General features: G+C 37.4%; 1 protein-coding gene across 2 annotated transcripts; it reads left to right on the top strand.

Moving 5' to 3' along the window:
* Positions 1 to 778: 778 nt before the first annotated feature.
* LOC128535373 (glutamate-rich protein 1) lies at positions 779 to 16944 on the top strand. 2 transcript variants are annotated; one of them, XM_053509249.1, is made up of 7 exons: positions 804 to 822; positions 1038 to 1079; positions 1828 to 1962; positions 2132 to 2272; positions 9144 to 9554; positions 10381 to 10575; positions 15089 to 16944. In XM_053509249.1, the coding sequence occupies exons 2-7, from the start codon at positions 1061 to 1063 to the stop codon at positions 15166 to 15168; spliced, it is 981 nt and encodes a 326-aa protein (XP_053365224.1). In that variant the 5' UTR covers positions 804 to 822; positions 1038 to 1060; the 3' UTR covers positions 15169 to 16944. The 2 variants fall into 2 exon arrangements, with proteins under 2 accessions (XP_053365223.1, XP_053365224.1); XM_053509248.1 differs by having other exon boundaries at positions 779 to 1079.
* The last annotated feature ends 1602 nt before the right edge of the window (positions 16945 to 18546 follow it).

The following is an 18546-nucleotide window of genomic DNA, read 5'->3' as shown; positions in this document are numbered from 1 at the left end:
TATTTAAAAAAATGTCATCTATACCATGTTTAGTGAGCTAAAAAAAACTTGTCTACACTAAAACCACAAGTTTCCTGTTCTATTAACAATTCAAAAAGCAGCACATTGTTTTACATATATATACTGCTTTTTTCCTAAATGTCATCCTCATGCATCCAAACTAATGCATAAACACATGCATAAACTGCTGCAGCGTGCCCTCGCGTGCGTGCGTGTTTGTCTGATAAATGCAAGCTGCACACCAACCTTTTTCAACGCTGACATTATAGGCGATCCAGGATACTTCCCCGTGTCTTCCCCCCTTTTTAATCACATGCTGAAGAGGTGGGGAAGTTTGCACAGCGTGCGTGCACGCGCGCGCGTCCCCGTGCACGGCCTCGTTTGATCCTGAGGTGCGCGCGCACTGGTCCTGATGCTGAGCGACCTCCGCTGTCAAGACTCCCCCTCCCTCCGTTTCTGCAACCCCGCCTTCCTATTTAGGATTCGCACAAGCTGGAAACTGTAATGAGATTCTATAAAATAACATTTATTACTGTACGTATATGCATATGAGTAAATGTAAAATAAAATAAAAAAAAACACCTTAAAAATCTTTATATTTACTCCTAAAGTTTTTATATAGTAACTGACTGACACTCAATTGTCCAATCAGAACTTTCTTACCGGAGCGTGGTATCCAATCACATTTCAGGAAGCAGGATTTTTTTTTTATCTAGTAGGCGGAACAAAAAATGGTAGTGACGTCAGCATATGACACAAATCGGCGCCATCTTGGTAAGGTCGCCGAAACTTAGCACTGCGTGTCCAATAATAGTAATACTGGTACGGATTGTTTTTGTTTTCATTTAAACAAAATGATTTGTATTCTTCTTTCATTAATGATATCGGAACGCCGATATTTAATGCAAATCACGAGTGTTAAACCTCCGGCTAGCTAAGTCTTCCTAAGGTTAGGCAGATAACTTAGCTAGCAACACTGTTTGTTTGCATGTTATGCAGCTTTAGTCAAGAAATTAAATGTCAGCCTGTTTACACAGAAAAGAAGAAGCAACCCATCTACATGTCGCTCAGGAAAGAAGGTAAGAAGCGCTAGCTAGCATTGCTTATTCGTTAACTGGGAAGAATTTTGACGGTGGGTGCAAGTGTAGCACGAGCAGTGCCAGCTCGTGCACAGGCATAACTTGGTATGTATGCGTGCATCACTTTGTAATGTTTAGTTAGCATTAGCACATATTTCCCCTACATGGTTTTAATACAATTTCTCACTTAATAAATAGATCCCATTACCACTAATGCAGCAGCTATTTCACAGCAGTGTCTGATAACAGATAAATTATGGAAACATGTTGTAAACTTTCATTATGTTTGTCAGAATTATTGCTTTATAAAACTTTGTCATTTTAATAAGTCACGCCTCCTGTGTATAACCTAAGGTAAACACACCAGCTGTTTTCAAAACATTTTAGCAAATTTTTTTAGTAAAATGAATTTTCATGAATCTCCTCAATAAGAACTTATTTCATTATACAATTTTCAGTTAAGACCCATCTAACAATTTTACCTGAAACTAGTAATAATCTTTGGAAAGATGTCTCCAAACATACTGGATGAGCCTCAAGCTATCAAGGTGGATGCTCCCAAAATGTTGGAGTATAGAGTGTTTTAATGTTTGGATGAAACCAATTCTCGAATCAAAACACAGCTATGCATGATCACATGTTGAGAAATTTTATGAATTTTCATGATCTGCTTTGTCTGAAAAATTACAAATGGTCGAAACACATAAAAATGTTTTTTCTATCTAAAACGTTATCTCCTCTCTGTCAGTATTTCAGGCGAAAGTCCTGCAGAGACTCTACCCCACTACTGTAAAGGTAGAAAAAGCTCTTGGCACTCCTGTCCATTCTCCCCAAGGAGCGAAACTTTTTACAGATGTTCAGCTGAAGCCAAGTAAAGTGACTGGTAAGGCTATGGATTATACTCTTATCTTTTAAATTAATTCATATATAAATAGTTAATGGACTATTTCACAATAATTCTATAGTATGTATGAAAGTTTTTTTTTGTTTTTGTTTAATTGAGTATAAATATTTTGTAAACATTTGCTCTCTCTGTCTTTCTTTCTCCACAGGCCATGCAGAAGTGCCTGCAGTATCCAGCAAGAAGGTGTACACAGTTCTCCCTCCTCCTGAAGACTATGTTTCTGCCAGTGGAGATAGATGGGGGTCATCCACCATTGCACAACCTGTTAATAATGCAGATGAGATGCCTGGTAAGAAACCGTTTAGTGTGTGAGTGTAATGCAAGCCACCTACATACATCTGAACCTGCGTTCCATTAATTCCCTGCAAGCGGTATAGCAGAGGAGCCTTCTCCCAGATTACACTCTTAACTTTAAATGCATTACACATTGAGGCGATTGTTCATTGGGACTGACAGTAACTGAGGCCATGCCTCTTTGATTAGGACTGCTAGGCACAGAGGCCACACCTACCTTTTTGTTAACAACAACAGAGCTCAGACCTCCATTTTCTTTAAGACTGACAGATATAGGTGTAGTTCTTTCTCTACTAAGACTGACAAGAATAAAGACCAGTTTAAGACTGTTTACTGCAACATCTCTTTGTTCCAACAAAAGGCACACCTCCTTCAGTAACACTGTTTGAGATAAAGGACACACATCCTTTATTAAGATTGATGGACACAAATGCCATGCCACCTTTATTAAGACAGATTGACACAAAAGTCATTCCTCTTTCGTTAAGATTGATTGACACAAATACCACAGTTCCTTCATTAAGGCTGACTGACCCATGCCACAACTCTGAGGCAGAGTTGACAAAGGCCACACTGCTTCCTTGAAGCTGACAAAGGCCACTTCCCTTAATTAAGACTAAGGCCACACACTAGGGCTGGGCAATAAAACGATAACGATATGTATCGCGATAGACACGTGATCGATATCAATAAAAAAATGTGTTCGATAAAACGTTCGATAATTTTTATTCTTTGTCGGAAGAAAACAGAGGTCGTGAATCTAGTTTGGTTGCTGTTATGCGCACTCCCTCCGCGACATTAGGACCCTGAAGTAGTACGGTCGCGATTCAGGAAGTATAAAAGGAGACAAGATGGCGCCTCACATCGCTCAGTCATTCAGTCTGCCCATGCTGTTTCCGAAGCTTCGCCGGATCTTATGTGATTTTGGGTCCAATTCCTGATTGTGTGTGTTGCTAGAACGTGGTGTTAGCCTCTCCGCTTTATTTTGTCGTTTTTCGCGGCAGCGCAATAGCCCGTTAATTCATGCACATGCATTGATGGGAAAGACAAACGAGTCGATGCATGTCCATTCTTTTATTTTCTGCGTTGTCAGGTGATATTACAAACTTCGGGGTGGATTCCATACTTAAATCAAACCAAAAACTACTAAAAGAAAACAGGTTCAGGCTCTATATTCCAGCACATGTTACATTTCCGCGTTCACGCACATTGGACTGCATTACCCACAAAGCATTGCCTGCACTGGACTACACTCCCGTAAACAGCTGCCGTAAAATCAATCTCTCTCTTGCAACAGCGGGTATAATTGTGTAAACTCTTGCTTTCGGCGTGAGGGAGTTCTTACAATGACTCACGTGGTTATCCTGCCTGTTCGCATTATTTCCGCGTTTGGATTTACCGTCCACGCTACAAGGGCTAACTGCTAGTCTTTTGGTCTGCTTCCGGTTGCCCGTGACAGTTGCATTAACAAAGGCACTCACTCTCTGGTAACCTAGCAATGTAGGGAGTGATACACTAACGTCAATCATGTAACAGTATCACGTTGGGTTGCGCCATGTCGTTGTCTCATGCTGGTCTGCTGGATTCCTCTTCAAAAGCAGAAAATGCACTTATTTTATTACACTTTATTAAGCATTTCTTACATTTTCTTTCATTTTGCACCTTAAATGTTAAGAGATAATTGTTAAGTGTTCATTGTGACTTTAGAATTATGTTTACATTTTAACTATTTGAGTTTTCCATGGTTATTGATATTTCTGTCTTAATAACTGAGGGGACTATGATCAGAGGAAGGTTAAGTTGAAAATAAAAATGTTTAAATGTAATATATCTTTAATAATCTGTAAAATATCTCCTGGTCCTTATTTTAATGGGTCATAAAAATATCAATAATTATCGATATCGACCGATATGAAACACTGATATCGTGATACAGTTTTCAGCCATATCGCCCAGCCCTACCACACACCCTTCATTAAGGATGAATAGCAAAGACCACACCTCCTTCATTTAGACTGGTTGACAAAGGCCACACCTTCTTTATTAAGACTGATTGACAAAGGCCACACAAACTACACTGCCTTTTTCAGACTGCCGGCCCACATCCAATTTGTTGAATAATCTGATTGTAATAAGAATGCTTTCATGTAGTTGGATTACTCAAGATGTGTTTTAGCCTAGACTCTCTACCCACTCAAATTAGACTTCAAACTGTACATTATGTCACTCGCAACCCAACATGGAAATTTAAAGCCACATGATAACATCATATGGGACATAAATATATGGTAAAACTTTTGAAAAACTGTGTTGAAGGAAATAAAAATAATTATTTTGTAGAAATAAGAAAAAGGAGGTTACAGAGTTTCAGAAGGCCACACCTCCCTCATCAACAAACAGAGCCGAAATCTCCTTTACTTAAACTGAGGTGCAGAGGTCTCACCACTTCATTAAGACTGACAGGCACCAAGACCATACACCCTTTATTTTGACAGACAGAATTAAATCAGTAAATATCCATTCCCCCAATGAATATTATTAATAAAATTGACTAATGTTTAAGCGTCACTTGAAAGTTGAAAATACTGACACATAATGAGGCACTCAGACTTTTTTAAAACTGTAAATAATTTGCTGAGATGTGTGTCTAATTGCATCTTATTCTTTCCATGGCAGTTAATAAACAAATATTCTAGTTCATTGGAGCAGGTGATTGGCCAATACGCCAGTAAACAAACACTTGTTATGAGCATCAAACAAATTGGTAGTGTTAATGTGAATACTGATGTCAGCCACAGTGCTGTTCATCAGTACTGTGCATGTCCAGTTTAATACTGTAAAATCCTATCCTTAAATGTTTAAAGTAAACCTAAATGTTAAGATGATGCACACTATCGTTGAGATCAGGCTGCATTTAGCTGCTATAAATTCTCCAAAGGAGGAGGCTTGACTGTTTTTATGGACCCTTCTGCTTGTGTATACAATACTGTAAAAGTTTTTTATAACTTTGATTTATTTTATGTTTATGTAAGGGGAAAGAGAGCTATGGGTGGTGTGAAATTAACCAAACCCAAGAGCAAACTGTAAAAGTTTCCCTGAATTAGTCTCAACAAACTGTGTAATGTGTGTTAAATCACCTTGAAAGGATTAAGATCTTTTTGATTAGCTCAGATACCACTCTGCTGCAACAGCCTCTAGGTTAGCAATCCAATTAATTACTAAATCCATTTGCTTACTGATATCTGTGCACTTCTGAGCAGAAGAGGGACACTGTTTTCATCTCAATTTTCCCAGGAATTAATCACCTAATCCATAGTGTCATATTCGACACATTTAATCGCATGATCCTATAATTAAAATGCTAGTCAAATCCAGAACCTGCGAAACACTGATCTTCCCACCATCCACTTCTAAAATGATCTATCGCTGTCCTGTGGTACCCACACCTTATGGGCATTACCAGAAATTATGTCAGCTGTAGCAACCTGAAATAGATCCGTGTTAATGCATTAATCGCAGAAATGAAAGCGACCAAGCAAGACATCCAGCATGACAGATGTGAGAGTAGATGACTGGAAATGTTAAAAAAAAAAGAGAGCAGATTAAACCATGCTGTATGGGCTTTAGTGTCAATTTTAATGATGCTAGGTTTTCTCTTGACTGGAACTAAGTGTGTCTCTCTGCATATACTACTGTACTTGTATAACAATCATACTGATATACAAATAGCATTATGCAGTAGCTTTTGATTCTGTTGCCTAACATCTATGTATTGTCTGGGTTCCCCTTGTGCTACTAGGGCAGCTCTGGCCCCCTTAGAGGCATTACTCCACAGGACCTCTGTTATGTCTGGCACCAGGATGTTAGCTTGTGGGTTCTTTGGTGGTGTGTGGTGGGGCCTCTGTGGATCAGACTTGTTTGTCTGTTGCATCCCATGGATGCCCAATCAGATTGGCTATCCCCCACAGGCATAGATGCGTCTTTAATACCCATTATTCTGTCACCAGTTTTCTGGTCAGTGTTAATGTTATGGCTGATCTGTCAAATTGATAGTTCCAAAGAGGCGCTATAGCTTATTAGCAAGTCTGACTATAAAGCGTAATGTAATGCAGGCTAAGACAACTTTGTTTCCACAATGCATAAATCAAACCGGCCACAAAATGAACCAGAGGTAGTTTGAGAATGGTTGCCTTTTTGGTCAATTTAAAGTTGTCTGAGTTCATTTATTGTGTTCACATATACAAAAAAAAAAAAAAAGGAGTCTTTGATCTGAGACTCGAAAGAACCATGCATGAAAACCAAAATAAGCTATTTACGGCCTGTTTCACAAGCATGTAAGGGAGTAATGCAAAGGGTTGGGATGCACCTCATTTTGGATATATTAATATTTAAATGTCCATATGGATAAATAAATTGGTATTTGTATTGTGTGTAGTATAATGACATAATCATAGTTAGCTTTAGGTTTACAGCTAAAATACAGGTCTTTTTTTAAATACACTGGATGAACTAATAACTTGGGAGATACACCAAGGTATTTTTATTTTTATTTATTTATTTTCATTTCAATTAATTTAACCTTGAGGGCAGGAAATTCATTGTGTTACTTGCCTACACCAAGGGAAATAACTCATATGCAGGGAAGGTTAATAGTGCCAGTGTGTTAAAAATGTTTAGTTGCTGATTCCAGAACCAAGGAAGGTCACTGAGACATTTTCCTTTCTCCAAAGAGCTATTTCCATGACACTTATCAGGATGTAAGGGCTGTTTTGCTAAAGTGTCCTTTTCTAAAAAATTGCTAACCGCAGCTTTAATGTGACATTCCTGATCCCTACTGCACCATAGAATAAGAAATTAAATGCCGAGTTGCTCATATCGCTTTGAGATGCGAATTGCATTTGATGAGGATGGATTAGACTGAACCTGGAGCACAGTAGCATCACACACACACACACACACAAGCACCCCCATTATCCGTATCATTAAGTACTCCTTTCTCATCTGCAGCATCGGAGCCCTCCCGCTCATTACAATGAGGTTTACGTTGAAAGGCTGTGTGATCAGTGGCTCAGATCTCGACTTGAAGGACATTTCAATCACACAGGCTACAGGGAGTGTTTCAGCTATACATCACCCCGAGACACAGAACCCCACGAAAGGGAAAGCACTTTAAATTGTGTGTGTGTGATGGATAAATACCTATATTTACTTAATTGATTGAGTAAAGGAGATTGGATTGGTCTAGCAGCCAGCCACAGCACAGTGCAGGAGTAAAGAACAGCAGACAAGAAAAAATGAAAGGATGTGATGAGCTAAAATGAGGGACATGAAAGAGGTAATATTGTTCTGTTACACTGTAATACTGTTCCAGAATAGTAAATGTAACTATAAAAGAAAGAAATTGATAAAGGGTGTCTTATACACTTATAACTTAACTTATACCTAAGGTATTAAATAAAGCTGTAATTAAATTGTTGTCATGTAAGAAGGAAAAAACTAGCTGTTTTAGAAAAAATAATTAACTTCCACAGGAACTCTGCTTTATCACACCACCCTGGTGTTGATTGTTACCCTTTAACAGCATGTTTCTGAAGGGATTTATTCATTATAATTATTCATATTAGAACAAAGCTTGCTAATTGACCCTACGCACTTTCCCTTGATGTGACAAGATGTTAATTTTTTACTAAACTGCTACTTTAATGAACCCAACATCAACCACTAAACTAGACTATATTATGTTTTCTGTAAAAAGCTTTTACTATACTCAAGAGGAAAAAAACAGTCCATTTAATGAAAGCTTAACACCGTGCATTAAAAGCCTTCTATTTTAACACTTCTTGTGAGCATCCGGAGTGTTTGAAAGCATAGAGCTGTTTACACCTGCATTAACGTGTGATCTGTATCAGGACGTCAATATCAGGATAGCTAACAACATAGTCCTATCCTCTCCTTCATTCCCAGAGGGCTTGTTTGGAAAGATATGCATTTAAGAACGCTAAATGTGGATCCAAACAACCATGTAATAAAAGAAAACTAAACAAAAAATTCTAAATCCTTGCTCCCTGTGGCCTGATTATTAATCACAAATCATCTTTAAATCATGCACACTTGAAAGAGCACCATGTGAGTGTATCAGATCCTAATTGCAATCATTTCTTGATATCCAAATTAGCTTGATTTATGTGGTACAAGACAGCTGCCGTGCTTAGCCTGTGGTTGTTTTGAGTGCAATACCAAGGTAAGTCGTTGACGCAGTGCAGCACAATGTGAAAATGTTCAAGCAAACAAGCGCTGTGTCTTAAATAACACACTTGTATACTATTCTAGATGGTTTAAATTGAAGTTAGATATTCTAGACCACTAAACATTTTTTCTATCAGGGTTGGAATTCTTAAAATCTTATCATGTAGCTCAAAGGCACAAGCTTCTGATCAGTAACCAGTAAGCCTTAATCATTAAGCCATTGCTGCACCAGTCCGCTATTTTTTTTTTTTTTTTTTAAATAAGAGCTAGAATTTTTGATTGGGGACACAGCTCAGGACAACCATCTGACACCAAGGGAAAGTTGAGAGTGTCTTGCACTAAACCACACTGTAAGCCAACCTTATGAGAGTACAACAAGCTCTGAAGATTCACTTTGTCTAAAAAATAAAAAAAAAAGGGCTTGCCTGTGTTAAGAAGATAATAATAAACTATCTTTGCAGAAATTGCAATAGGAATGACAATAAGATTGATAGATGTTATTCCTTTTTATTCCACAAGGTTTTTTGCATGGTTCCTTTTTTATTTCTCCCTTTATTTTGATGATGTAGTATGCCAGCGATATTCATTTGTACTCAACTATCACGCGTTGCTTTGTTCAGCTGACCTTTTAGGATCCGAAGACAGCAACACCACTGAGGATGACCATGCAAGCAAAAGGAGGAAGCGAAGAAGGAAGAGAAAGGCAGCTACGTTCTCTAAAGGGAATCCACCTACTGCCGATGCTGCTGACAATGATGATGAAGATGATTACAAAGGCCAAGATGCTGAGGAGAGGAATAAAGGGAACGCAGAGGCCTCAGAGTGCCTCAGCAAAAATAAGAGGAGGAAGATGAAGAAGAAGAGGCACAAAGAGAAGCTGCTTGCACTTGGCATCATGCCTAGATCAATGGCCCTCGAGTTCACTTACAAACAAGGAGAGAAAGAAGAAGAGGAGGAGGAGGGAGATGAAAACAAGGTAGAAGAGGTTCTGGACTTCCTTCGATCGACACGAGATCTCTACGTGTCAGATCGTAAGTTTATTATGAGTATAAAAGTATGTTGGAACCAAGCTAATAGTGATTATTACATACACACACACACAAACAAACACGAACCACACAGTGTTTTTAATACCCTAAAGAACAAGCCAAAGGTAACAGACATTAGGAAAAACTTCTGGAGATTAAATGCGAGGAACAAATATTGGACTTTGTTTATTAATTAATTTTAGTAAAAAATGAAAAAAAAAAGTGTACAGTGATCACCTGTAAAGTGCAAAAAAAGCTTGGGAGCATGAAATGAACAATTAGGGTCTAAAAGGCAAAAGTGGAAGTTATTTTCACCTACTTCTAAATAATTAAAAATAGAACTGTTTTAGAAGAGTCAGAATACTGGTCTACATCAAGCCAAAAAAAAAAAAAAAACAGTAAAATTGTTTTATGAACCATCTAATAATGTACATCATTAAAAACTGGAAGGATAGTGCTGAACCATTAACTTCAAGAAAAAAATAGTAATCATAAACATCAAAGATCATTTAAACGTGGTGTAAATTGCACTGTAAAAACTGACAATAGAAATCAGAGCCATGTTTAAAAGTGAAAGTAAGAGCTTTCCCATACACACACAATGTGATTAGAACTCGAGGTTTGTGATTAAAAGGCTGTGCACCCATCATAGATGGTAAACATTGTACAAGCGTCTTGAGGCAGTGTTATGATCTTGGGTTGCTTCAGTCGGTCAAGTCTAGGCTTAGCAATGTTATGTGCCAATAAACTGAAGTCAGCTGACAACCTTAATGTATTTAATACAGGTTTGAAGATGACTGTTTTTCTTTATTTCCTTCCTTCCTCCCAGGCTCCTGCAGTACAAGTGATCCCTCTATCTTTCTCAGTGCGACAGACTCACTGTTTTCTTATCTGTCAGACGGTACCTCACCCCGTCCTGTTTTGTCCATCCTGCGTCGGCTCAGAGCGCTCCTGCGCCAGAGGGAGGTGGAGAAGTTGCACACCGTGCTGCAGGAGTTCAAATACACTTCCACATTGCCTAAGGGTGAGTGAAAAGAGGAAGTCTAGGGACAACGTTTTGACGTCAAAAAGAGTCTTTGACATCAAAAAGATTTTTTCCAGCATCGAGTTGTGCTCTGTATGTAAATGAATTTATGTGATGGACAAAAACAAAGATATACCGTACACTACTGGTGTTTGTGATTCTAAAACTATGTTTTAAAATGAACTCCAAGAGTACCTGAAGCCTCCATTAAGAAATGAGCAAGTACACAAGTCGAGTTACGCGAGTGCGCATATTGAGTGATGTGTTGAGGGATTTGCTCACTGCAGAATCGCAGAGCGAGACATCATGCTGTCAGAAATGTTGTCACGGGCCATCATTCTGTCAGAAATAAAACTCTGTCCTTACACCAGCCTCAGAACACAAGCACTGAGCTTTAGCTATACAGATTAATCGTCTCATTTTTTCACCCTTTCCATCAAAACGTGAGATGGATAGAAACATCACGCTGAGGCAATATCATGCAAACACATTTTGTTATTCTTTCACAAAGTTCTCCAGATATCTCCTGTGTTGTGAAACATTTAGGTTATACTTAGCTGCTTTTAATGCTTTTTAAAGTGTTGTCATTCATGTTAGTCCATGGATGGTCCCCAAAATTCTATCTTACTTTGTTGTAACAAACTAACACAGGTCTCAGGACTTTCTCAAAGTGTGTGTTAATGCTTCAACTAAAATACTCTTCAGTATTACAGTATCAATAGAAATACTCTTCAAATGCACTTTAAAACTTAAAACTTTTTTCAGTGATTATGTAAATGAGCTACTGTTGAGCCACGTCCCTTCAGAGAACAGCAGAGCTGAGCAACAGGCTTGAGGAAGGGTCTCTTCTTACAGTATATGACATCACATTAGGGGAAAATCTCATTGGCTTGTTTAAGCCCTGGCCAATACACACACACTGTTGGTCCATGAATGTCTAAAATGACTACAAGAAGATTTCGCACAATAGGTCTTCTTTAAATATAGCTAGAAATGGGTAGAAAAAGTACACATCAACCTCTATTAAAATTACAATTGCATTCATTGACACATTGCTGCTGTATGAGAACAAAAACACCTTGTAACTGCACTTTCACACCATATTTTGATTCATCCCATTCTGCCATGTGATAAAGTCCAATGGCTGCGTGACACCATGTGACCTTCATCTAGGCAATAACTGAGCCTCATTTTAAAATCCTTAAAAAAATTTAAACATCACAAACCTCTGTAATTTGTCCTTCAGTTGTTGTTGTTTTTTTAATCATTTAAACCCAGCATCATTTACTTTCCTAATTAAACTCTATTTATTTACATCTTATCATATTTCTAAAACTTTTTAAACAAGTTAAATTCTGTGTCATTATGACTTTTGAAGACTCCTTCAAAGAAAGATTGGATCCACATTGTGAGGGAGAAACTGAATACAAGTTACGACCTTTTGTGAAAATCGCATGAATGAAGATCGGTGCGTGTTCCGTGCAATTGAACGTGTCATTTGGTGCATTATCCCATACATTATCATGTCATTACTGTCAGGAAATGCACACCGCACCATTTGCGAGTCCATCATCCATGATTAAAGAGGATCATTCAGAATAATCGCCTCAATTTTTTTTGTTTTTTGTTGTTTTTTTCCTGAGCGTGGCTGATGGAGGATCTTGATGTCATGGTGAAGCAGACGGGAGTTTAAGGGGCTCTCAGCCGAAACAGATGTCACTCCTCCCGGAGTATATTAGGGCATTTTGTCAGTCTCCCCTCACTCTGCACTGATAAAGATGCTCATTTCCATTGACATTGCTGAGAGTCATTTGCATAAATGCGCAATACATAAATTTGAAGTAACCTAAAGGTTTTTCGGGCATATTTCAAATGTTCAGGTGGAGGAGGTGAGGAAGTTTGCACAGTGCTAAACTGGTAATGTAATTCAGCACACAAAACAGAATCCTAATCTAATCCATTCTTAAATTGACTGTTAGTTACTTTTTTCTAGCCACATGAAAGGAATATAATGGGCAAAAATGAAAAGTACGTAATTTCCTCCTTATTGTTGTTTTATGTTTTTTTCAAAGACTTTTTTGAGATCCAGGTGTAGGTGGTTTATTATGGACCACAGAAATTGCAGAGAAGTTGAGAAACACATCTTTAAACTCTACAAATGTAAAACTAAAATGTTTTGTTTTGTTTTTTTCCAGTAAAAAACTGATTGGTTAATAGCTGTAATCAGTCTGTAGATTCAATTAGATTTTTTAGCATTGTGATTTTTGATTCAGTGGCACTAATTAAGTTTTTAAGGAAATATTAAAAATGACGTAAAGTGTCTTCCACTGTGTAGACACTAGTGTTGGGTGTAACGCGTTACAAAGTATTTGGATTACTTTTTTGATGTAACGAGTAATCTAACGCGTTAGGTCCGCCATTTAAATACTCAGTTATTTGGTTATATGTTTAAAAGTGTAATCCGTTATTCAGACAATTTATGTAGCCTAATCCTTGAGCCACACAGCAGTGATTCCGTTAGTGTGTGTGTGTTGTCCTACAAACCCTGATAGCCTGCCCCCCTCTGTTATTCCTGCTGTTAGTAGTTAACAGATTATGGGCCAAACTTCGCTGAATGATGATGGTAGAATAATTATAAAAGCCTTGACTAAAACAACATGCATGAGGAATCACAAAGCAGTTTTCATTTTCCGCAATGAAAAAGTACTCTAACTAGTTACTTTTACTGATTACTTTTTAATGACAGTAATTTTGTAATGTAATTAGTTACTTTAAAAAGTAACGTCCCCCAACACTGGTAGACACCTTATGTCATGTCGTGGCCCATCAAAAGCAATAATCTTTCCTACTGCCAATCTTCTGCTCCATCCTCCAGTCCAGTAGGTGGCACTATTGTAGTCATTACTCAAACTTAAAATAAAAAAATAAAAAAAATTATTAATTGCAAAACAAGAGTATATGAAGTACGTTCATTCATGTTACCAACCTGAAGTGACTCGAATCTGTTTATTTTACCTTATTTATAACGCAGATCTGATCTGTCTGAACACACAAATCTGATGTTTTTCAGATTGGATCTGAGTCATTTTCATAGCATAGGGGATTTCATAGCAGTTCTATCAATAGCTTTATAAACAGCTAAAGTAAGGCATCTGGGTTTCTTCCTTTTTCTGGACCTCTACAAATACTGCTGACTAACTGGTCGCCGTCCTCCAGAGCATGTTTTTGCTAAAATAGCAGCCATTATTTGAAATGAGTGACTGCTTACACAAATATGACGAGTTTTACCCCAGATGGTGTGAGCAAAGACAGTTAAACACACTCTTCTTTAACATTCCCCACAAGTAACCATCAGGTGGTGTAAGATTGGGGGAATGGGAGGGGTATGGGGAGGATTTGTTCTCCCACCTTTTTTAAACTCGGTCCCCATTCATGAGCACTTCTGTATGAACAGAAATAATACTCAACTGTTAATTTTTTTTTTTTCTCCATCGACCCATTTCCAAGTACAACACATCCTTTTCACTACTGGGAACACGTGTGTCTGGAGCTTTGCCCCGTTGGCCTATGCACATGCATGTTCGGAATGCGTGAATTTCAGTACTGTATATTTTAAATCTTATTATACAGTAGGCTGATTCCCAATGACTCAGTATTGGGGGAGAAAAAAGTAGTAGAAATCATTAGTTCTCATTCCAAATGAGTGACTTCACTCGTCACATGTGGAGGGTGGGTAGAATTACAGTGGGAGGAGAACATATGAGTTTAGCTGAGGAAACTCGTCTTGTACAGAATGAAGATCTCTGATTTAGTGCTAAAAGTCTATCATTATGCTTTACAAGGCACAACGGGTTTCAGCACTCGTACTCGTTTGATGATTATGGCTAGCATCCTGCTTGTTCTGTGCAGTGATTGCATGGCAATTCAGGTCCTTCAGATGTTCTTTATAGCTCACTAATGCTTCTCAGCTCTGTAAGAATCAATGGACTACAGCATCTGTGCCCGAAGCTTATTTTTGGCCCTTGGAGGGAAGACCAGTCAGGAGCGAATGCAGCCGTTAAGTGCTTGCTTTATTATGGCTGTAGGTTTCAGGATCCTTCCATTTGTTTGAAAGTTGCTATAAATGACCTGAGGTGCAACTAATGGCTGCAAGTAATAGTAAATTTGCAAAGCATTCTAACCTAAATGTAGTTAATCAGGCGACACATGTTTGGCGTCCAGAACTTGATTTTAATGTTGGCTAATAGTGTAAGGAAACATTGTGTAAATGGCTAGCAGTTATGCCTCAGGCCTGCTTTTGTGAATTCTGGCACTGGATGAAAAAACACACACAACACTGTTGAGTTTTAAAAAATGTCTTGAAAAAGTTTTGAAGCCAAATTTCTTGTTTTCAGCATTTTGTAACCTGGAAAATGGCGACTTTACCATTCTCTAGGACTTGCATTACCCTTTTCTTTCCTTCACATAAAGAGGTGACTAAAGTAATTGTGCTTATTTCTGTTTGTCCTTTCAGAGGAGACTGAAGTTATCTGCACTCTCTTTCACTACTGGATATCTGAAGTTCTGCCCATGCAAACTGAAAAGAAGACGTGACCATGACATACTCACATACTTGCATGCTCTGCAGTTCATTTGCTACTCCTAAACCAGCTGTTATTTTTAATATTAAGTGGAATGGAAGGAGGAAGCCATTTTATGTGAGGCAGATTTATGCATGAATGTGGTAATGCAATTACTGCCATTACAATTTAGATATTTTGTGGTTTTAAAATGCATTTAGGGGTGTTTTGTACATGCTAGTGTAGTGGTTCTGAATGTCAGACTAGTAAAGTATTTACATTTTTTTTTTCAATTTATTGAAAACTTCGAAAATAGAGGATAACTTGAGGTTCTGGGTTAAAAGCCTAAGAGTGGCAGCTTGGTGTTGCTAGGATAGTAGGTATTTGCTACTACTTCCTGAAGCTTGACCAGAGGGATGGTGTTTTTTGTTTGTTTGTATTTTTATTTAAAGTACAAGCTAATATATTTATTATTTAACATATTCGACTTATCACATTCAAAACCTTAATAACTCAAAAGCAATCAGGCCGAGATATACTTTCAATGTATTCTAGCTGCTATTTTCAGGAGTTTAAGAAAAAGTACTACAACTGCAGTAAATATTAAAAATAATAAAAGGTTATGTTAGGAGATGATTTCCTAAAAGATAAATATGAAACAGGTTGTTTCCTGCTAGCTAAGTTTACCACAGGAGGTTATTCTCTTTTCTAGAAGTTTATTTCTTGCTAGTTAAACCTGCCGCAGAATTTTACTTCCTGCTACAATGTAATTTTTTTTGCTAGCTAAAGTTGCCACAGGAAGTTACTTCTTGCTACTGTAGGTAAAGTTGCACAGGGTGTTGGAGCATGCTAGCTAAACTTGCCCCAGGATTATCAACTAAAGGCAAAACAAGTTTCTGTTACAGGTATTGCTCATAACAAATGAGGAAATGTTAAATATATCCAATGCTTACATTTATTTTCTTTTTTCCCAAATCAGAAATGATTTTAAATACATTAAATAAATACACAAACAATATAATATTCCTGTAAACATTTACATAATAATTTCAGGCTCAGGTTCTAGTTTAAACTGTTAGAACAATATCCTTTTAGGACTTAATTGGTGAACAGGATCTTGTCCACTATGCTCTTGGGCTTTCATGTAATGTAATCAAATTAGTGCAGGACATTTACTTGACTAGGTTTTTATTTTTCGACGCTTTGATATAATATTTGGATAGATTGTACCGCTACTTGTACTAACCCCGGTCTCCTGCCCAGTGAGATAAGAACCTTTGGAGGGATGTAAGGGCCAAGACAGCTGAAATAACTTAAGCCTCGGATAAAGTACTGTATTAATCCCAAAGAGTAATTATCTGTGTGAAAAAGTCAGTTCTATGAGGTTCAACTTGAACTGTCAAGAAGTTCCTTAATGAGCAACAGCAGGTGACTGCACATGTAATAGCTGCCTTATAAACAGAAATGCTATAAGTGTCTTCATTTTAAATTGTGTTAGTTATGGACCAAGTTAATGAAACTTAAAAAAGAGTGTAATTAACAGACTTGTGAATTTTGGGAGCACATTTCAAAAGGATTCAAGACTGTCAATGATGCAACACGAGTTTTTTGACTTTATTGTTAGCAGCTTTCAGATTCACATGCCATGACCTTTCCTGATTCTGCCTTAGCTAGCAAGCTAATTCTTCTCCACAGAATGTTCCTGCCACCTATGAACAATTCTCTAATTCTCTTTTTATTCTGCAAAGCTGCTTTGCAACAGTGACCATTGTTTAAAGTCCTATGTAAATAAAATTTACTTGACATTAAAGTGAATTGAGATACATTTGACACAAGGTTATTTCTTTCTGGCCTAAGTTGTCACAAAGAGATATTTATTGCTATAACATTAAATAAAGGTTATCTTCCTGCCACAGCGGCTTGTAACTTGCTAGTCGAAGTTACTTCAGGATTAGGTTATCAAATCAAGCTTCTGTAACAGGTATTGCTTGTACAAAAATTGGAAAATATTAGATATCTATTAAGCCCTCCTTCCCCAACATCAGAATTTGGTTTTGTCAAAATGAAATTATTAACTACAGTTACATCTTCTGTCATTGCTATGTGATCACAATCAATATCAAGTATATAAATCCATTTCGCCATGTTGTTTTTATTTTGAATATAATTTCTCAGTATTCCAGCTGAGCTTGGACAGCAGTAGACCTTTGATTTATAGTCAAAGTTTAGGAGTTCACTGAATATTGGTGTTTAAATACTCAATTAATGCAGCAAGCCTTATTTTCCACATCACCAAAAATAAGCTGATGTTTATCATAACCTTAGTCATCAGAAGACCTTTTAAAATTTGCACAACCTGTCATTTCACTGTTTGTACTGATTATAATCTTTACAATAATAAGCTCATAAACATAATTATCAATCAAAACTTCTGGCCCATTCATAATGAGTAGCCTCGGGCTTAGCCTCTTGGTGGCTAATTATCTTAGCAGCAAATGTCAACAGGCCTTCGCTACTCAATGTCCTCACTGCTTAGATGGTGACATTTAGTCTCTGGCGCAGGTCCGAGCACTCATTATCTCCATTCTGCTCACACAGTCCAACCAAAAATGAAGGTCATTGTAAGGACAACTCATGCAGACAAATTACAATAAATTATTCTTGATTCGGCAAAGGTTTGATGTAATGATATAAAACTCTCTATCCTGAACTACACACAGAGTTGGGAAGTTGGCTAAACCGTTATGCAAAAATCAGATTGGGGCCAACCGGTATTTTTCTGTATAAAAATTTGAAAAGGCTGTTGTGTCCACGATGGGGGTGCCATGTTTTTTATTTCTTGAATTAAAAGTAAAAGCTTTTTATGGCTGAAGGCTTGAACCATCACCAACTAAAAACAAACCATGGTATCCTTTCTTTAGCTGTAGTGCTGTAATGATGAAGTGGAATCGTTTTTCTTTTTTTTTAATTAAGTAACATTTAACTTTATACTTATTCGTTAAAAGTTAACTATATTTAACTCTAACTTATTAATTAAATATAGTGTTCACTATTAAACACTATATTACTGTATGTAACAGTTTACAACTTTTAGACTTTTTTCCTCTGTTAAGATGATGTGTTTGAGAGAAAGCTGCTTTTTTTATCTGGTTGAACTTGTGCCAATCTTGCCAACTAACCCCTTCCATTCACTCATTCAAAAGTTTTGAATAATTCTGTCTACTCCCAAAAAAGGTTCTTACAAATCCCACTAGATTTTGCATGGAACCCTTAACCGATCCCACCTCATCTGCATAAAGCATAACCAATCCTTTAAACTCCTTCATAAAGCTTAACCAATTCTACCACTCCTGCAAGAAGATTAATCAATCCCACCTACTTCCAAAAACAATTAACCTATCCCTCCAATCCT

The sequence above is a fragment of the Clarias gariepinus genome, chromosome 13, assembly GCF_024256425.1.
Source record: "Clarias gariepinus isolate MV-2021 ecotype Netherlands chromosome 13, CGAR_prim_01v2, whole genome shotgun sequence".
In the NCBI taxonomy this organism is placed as follows: domain Eukaryota; kingdom Metazoa; phylum Chordata; class Actinopteri; order Siluriformes; family Clariidae; genus Clarias; species Clarias gariepinus.
This window is presented reverse-complemented; position numbering and strand designations above follow the sequence as displayed.

Excerpts from the sequence above, each read along its gene's own strand:
- LOC128535373 (XM_053509248.1), top strand. The coding sequence starts at position 989 with ATGTTATGCAGCTTTAGTCAAGAAATTAAATGTCAGCCTGTTTACACA. Across the intron at positions 1,963-2,131 it reads GAAGCCAAGTAAAGTGACTG|GCCATGCAGAAGTGCCTGCA; the intron begins GTAAGGCTATGG and ends CTTTCTCCACAG. Across the intron at positions 2,273-9,143 it reads TAATGCAGATGAGATGCCTG|CTGACCTTTTAGGATCCGAA; the intron begins GTAAGAAACCGT and ends TGCTTTGTTCAG.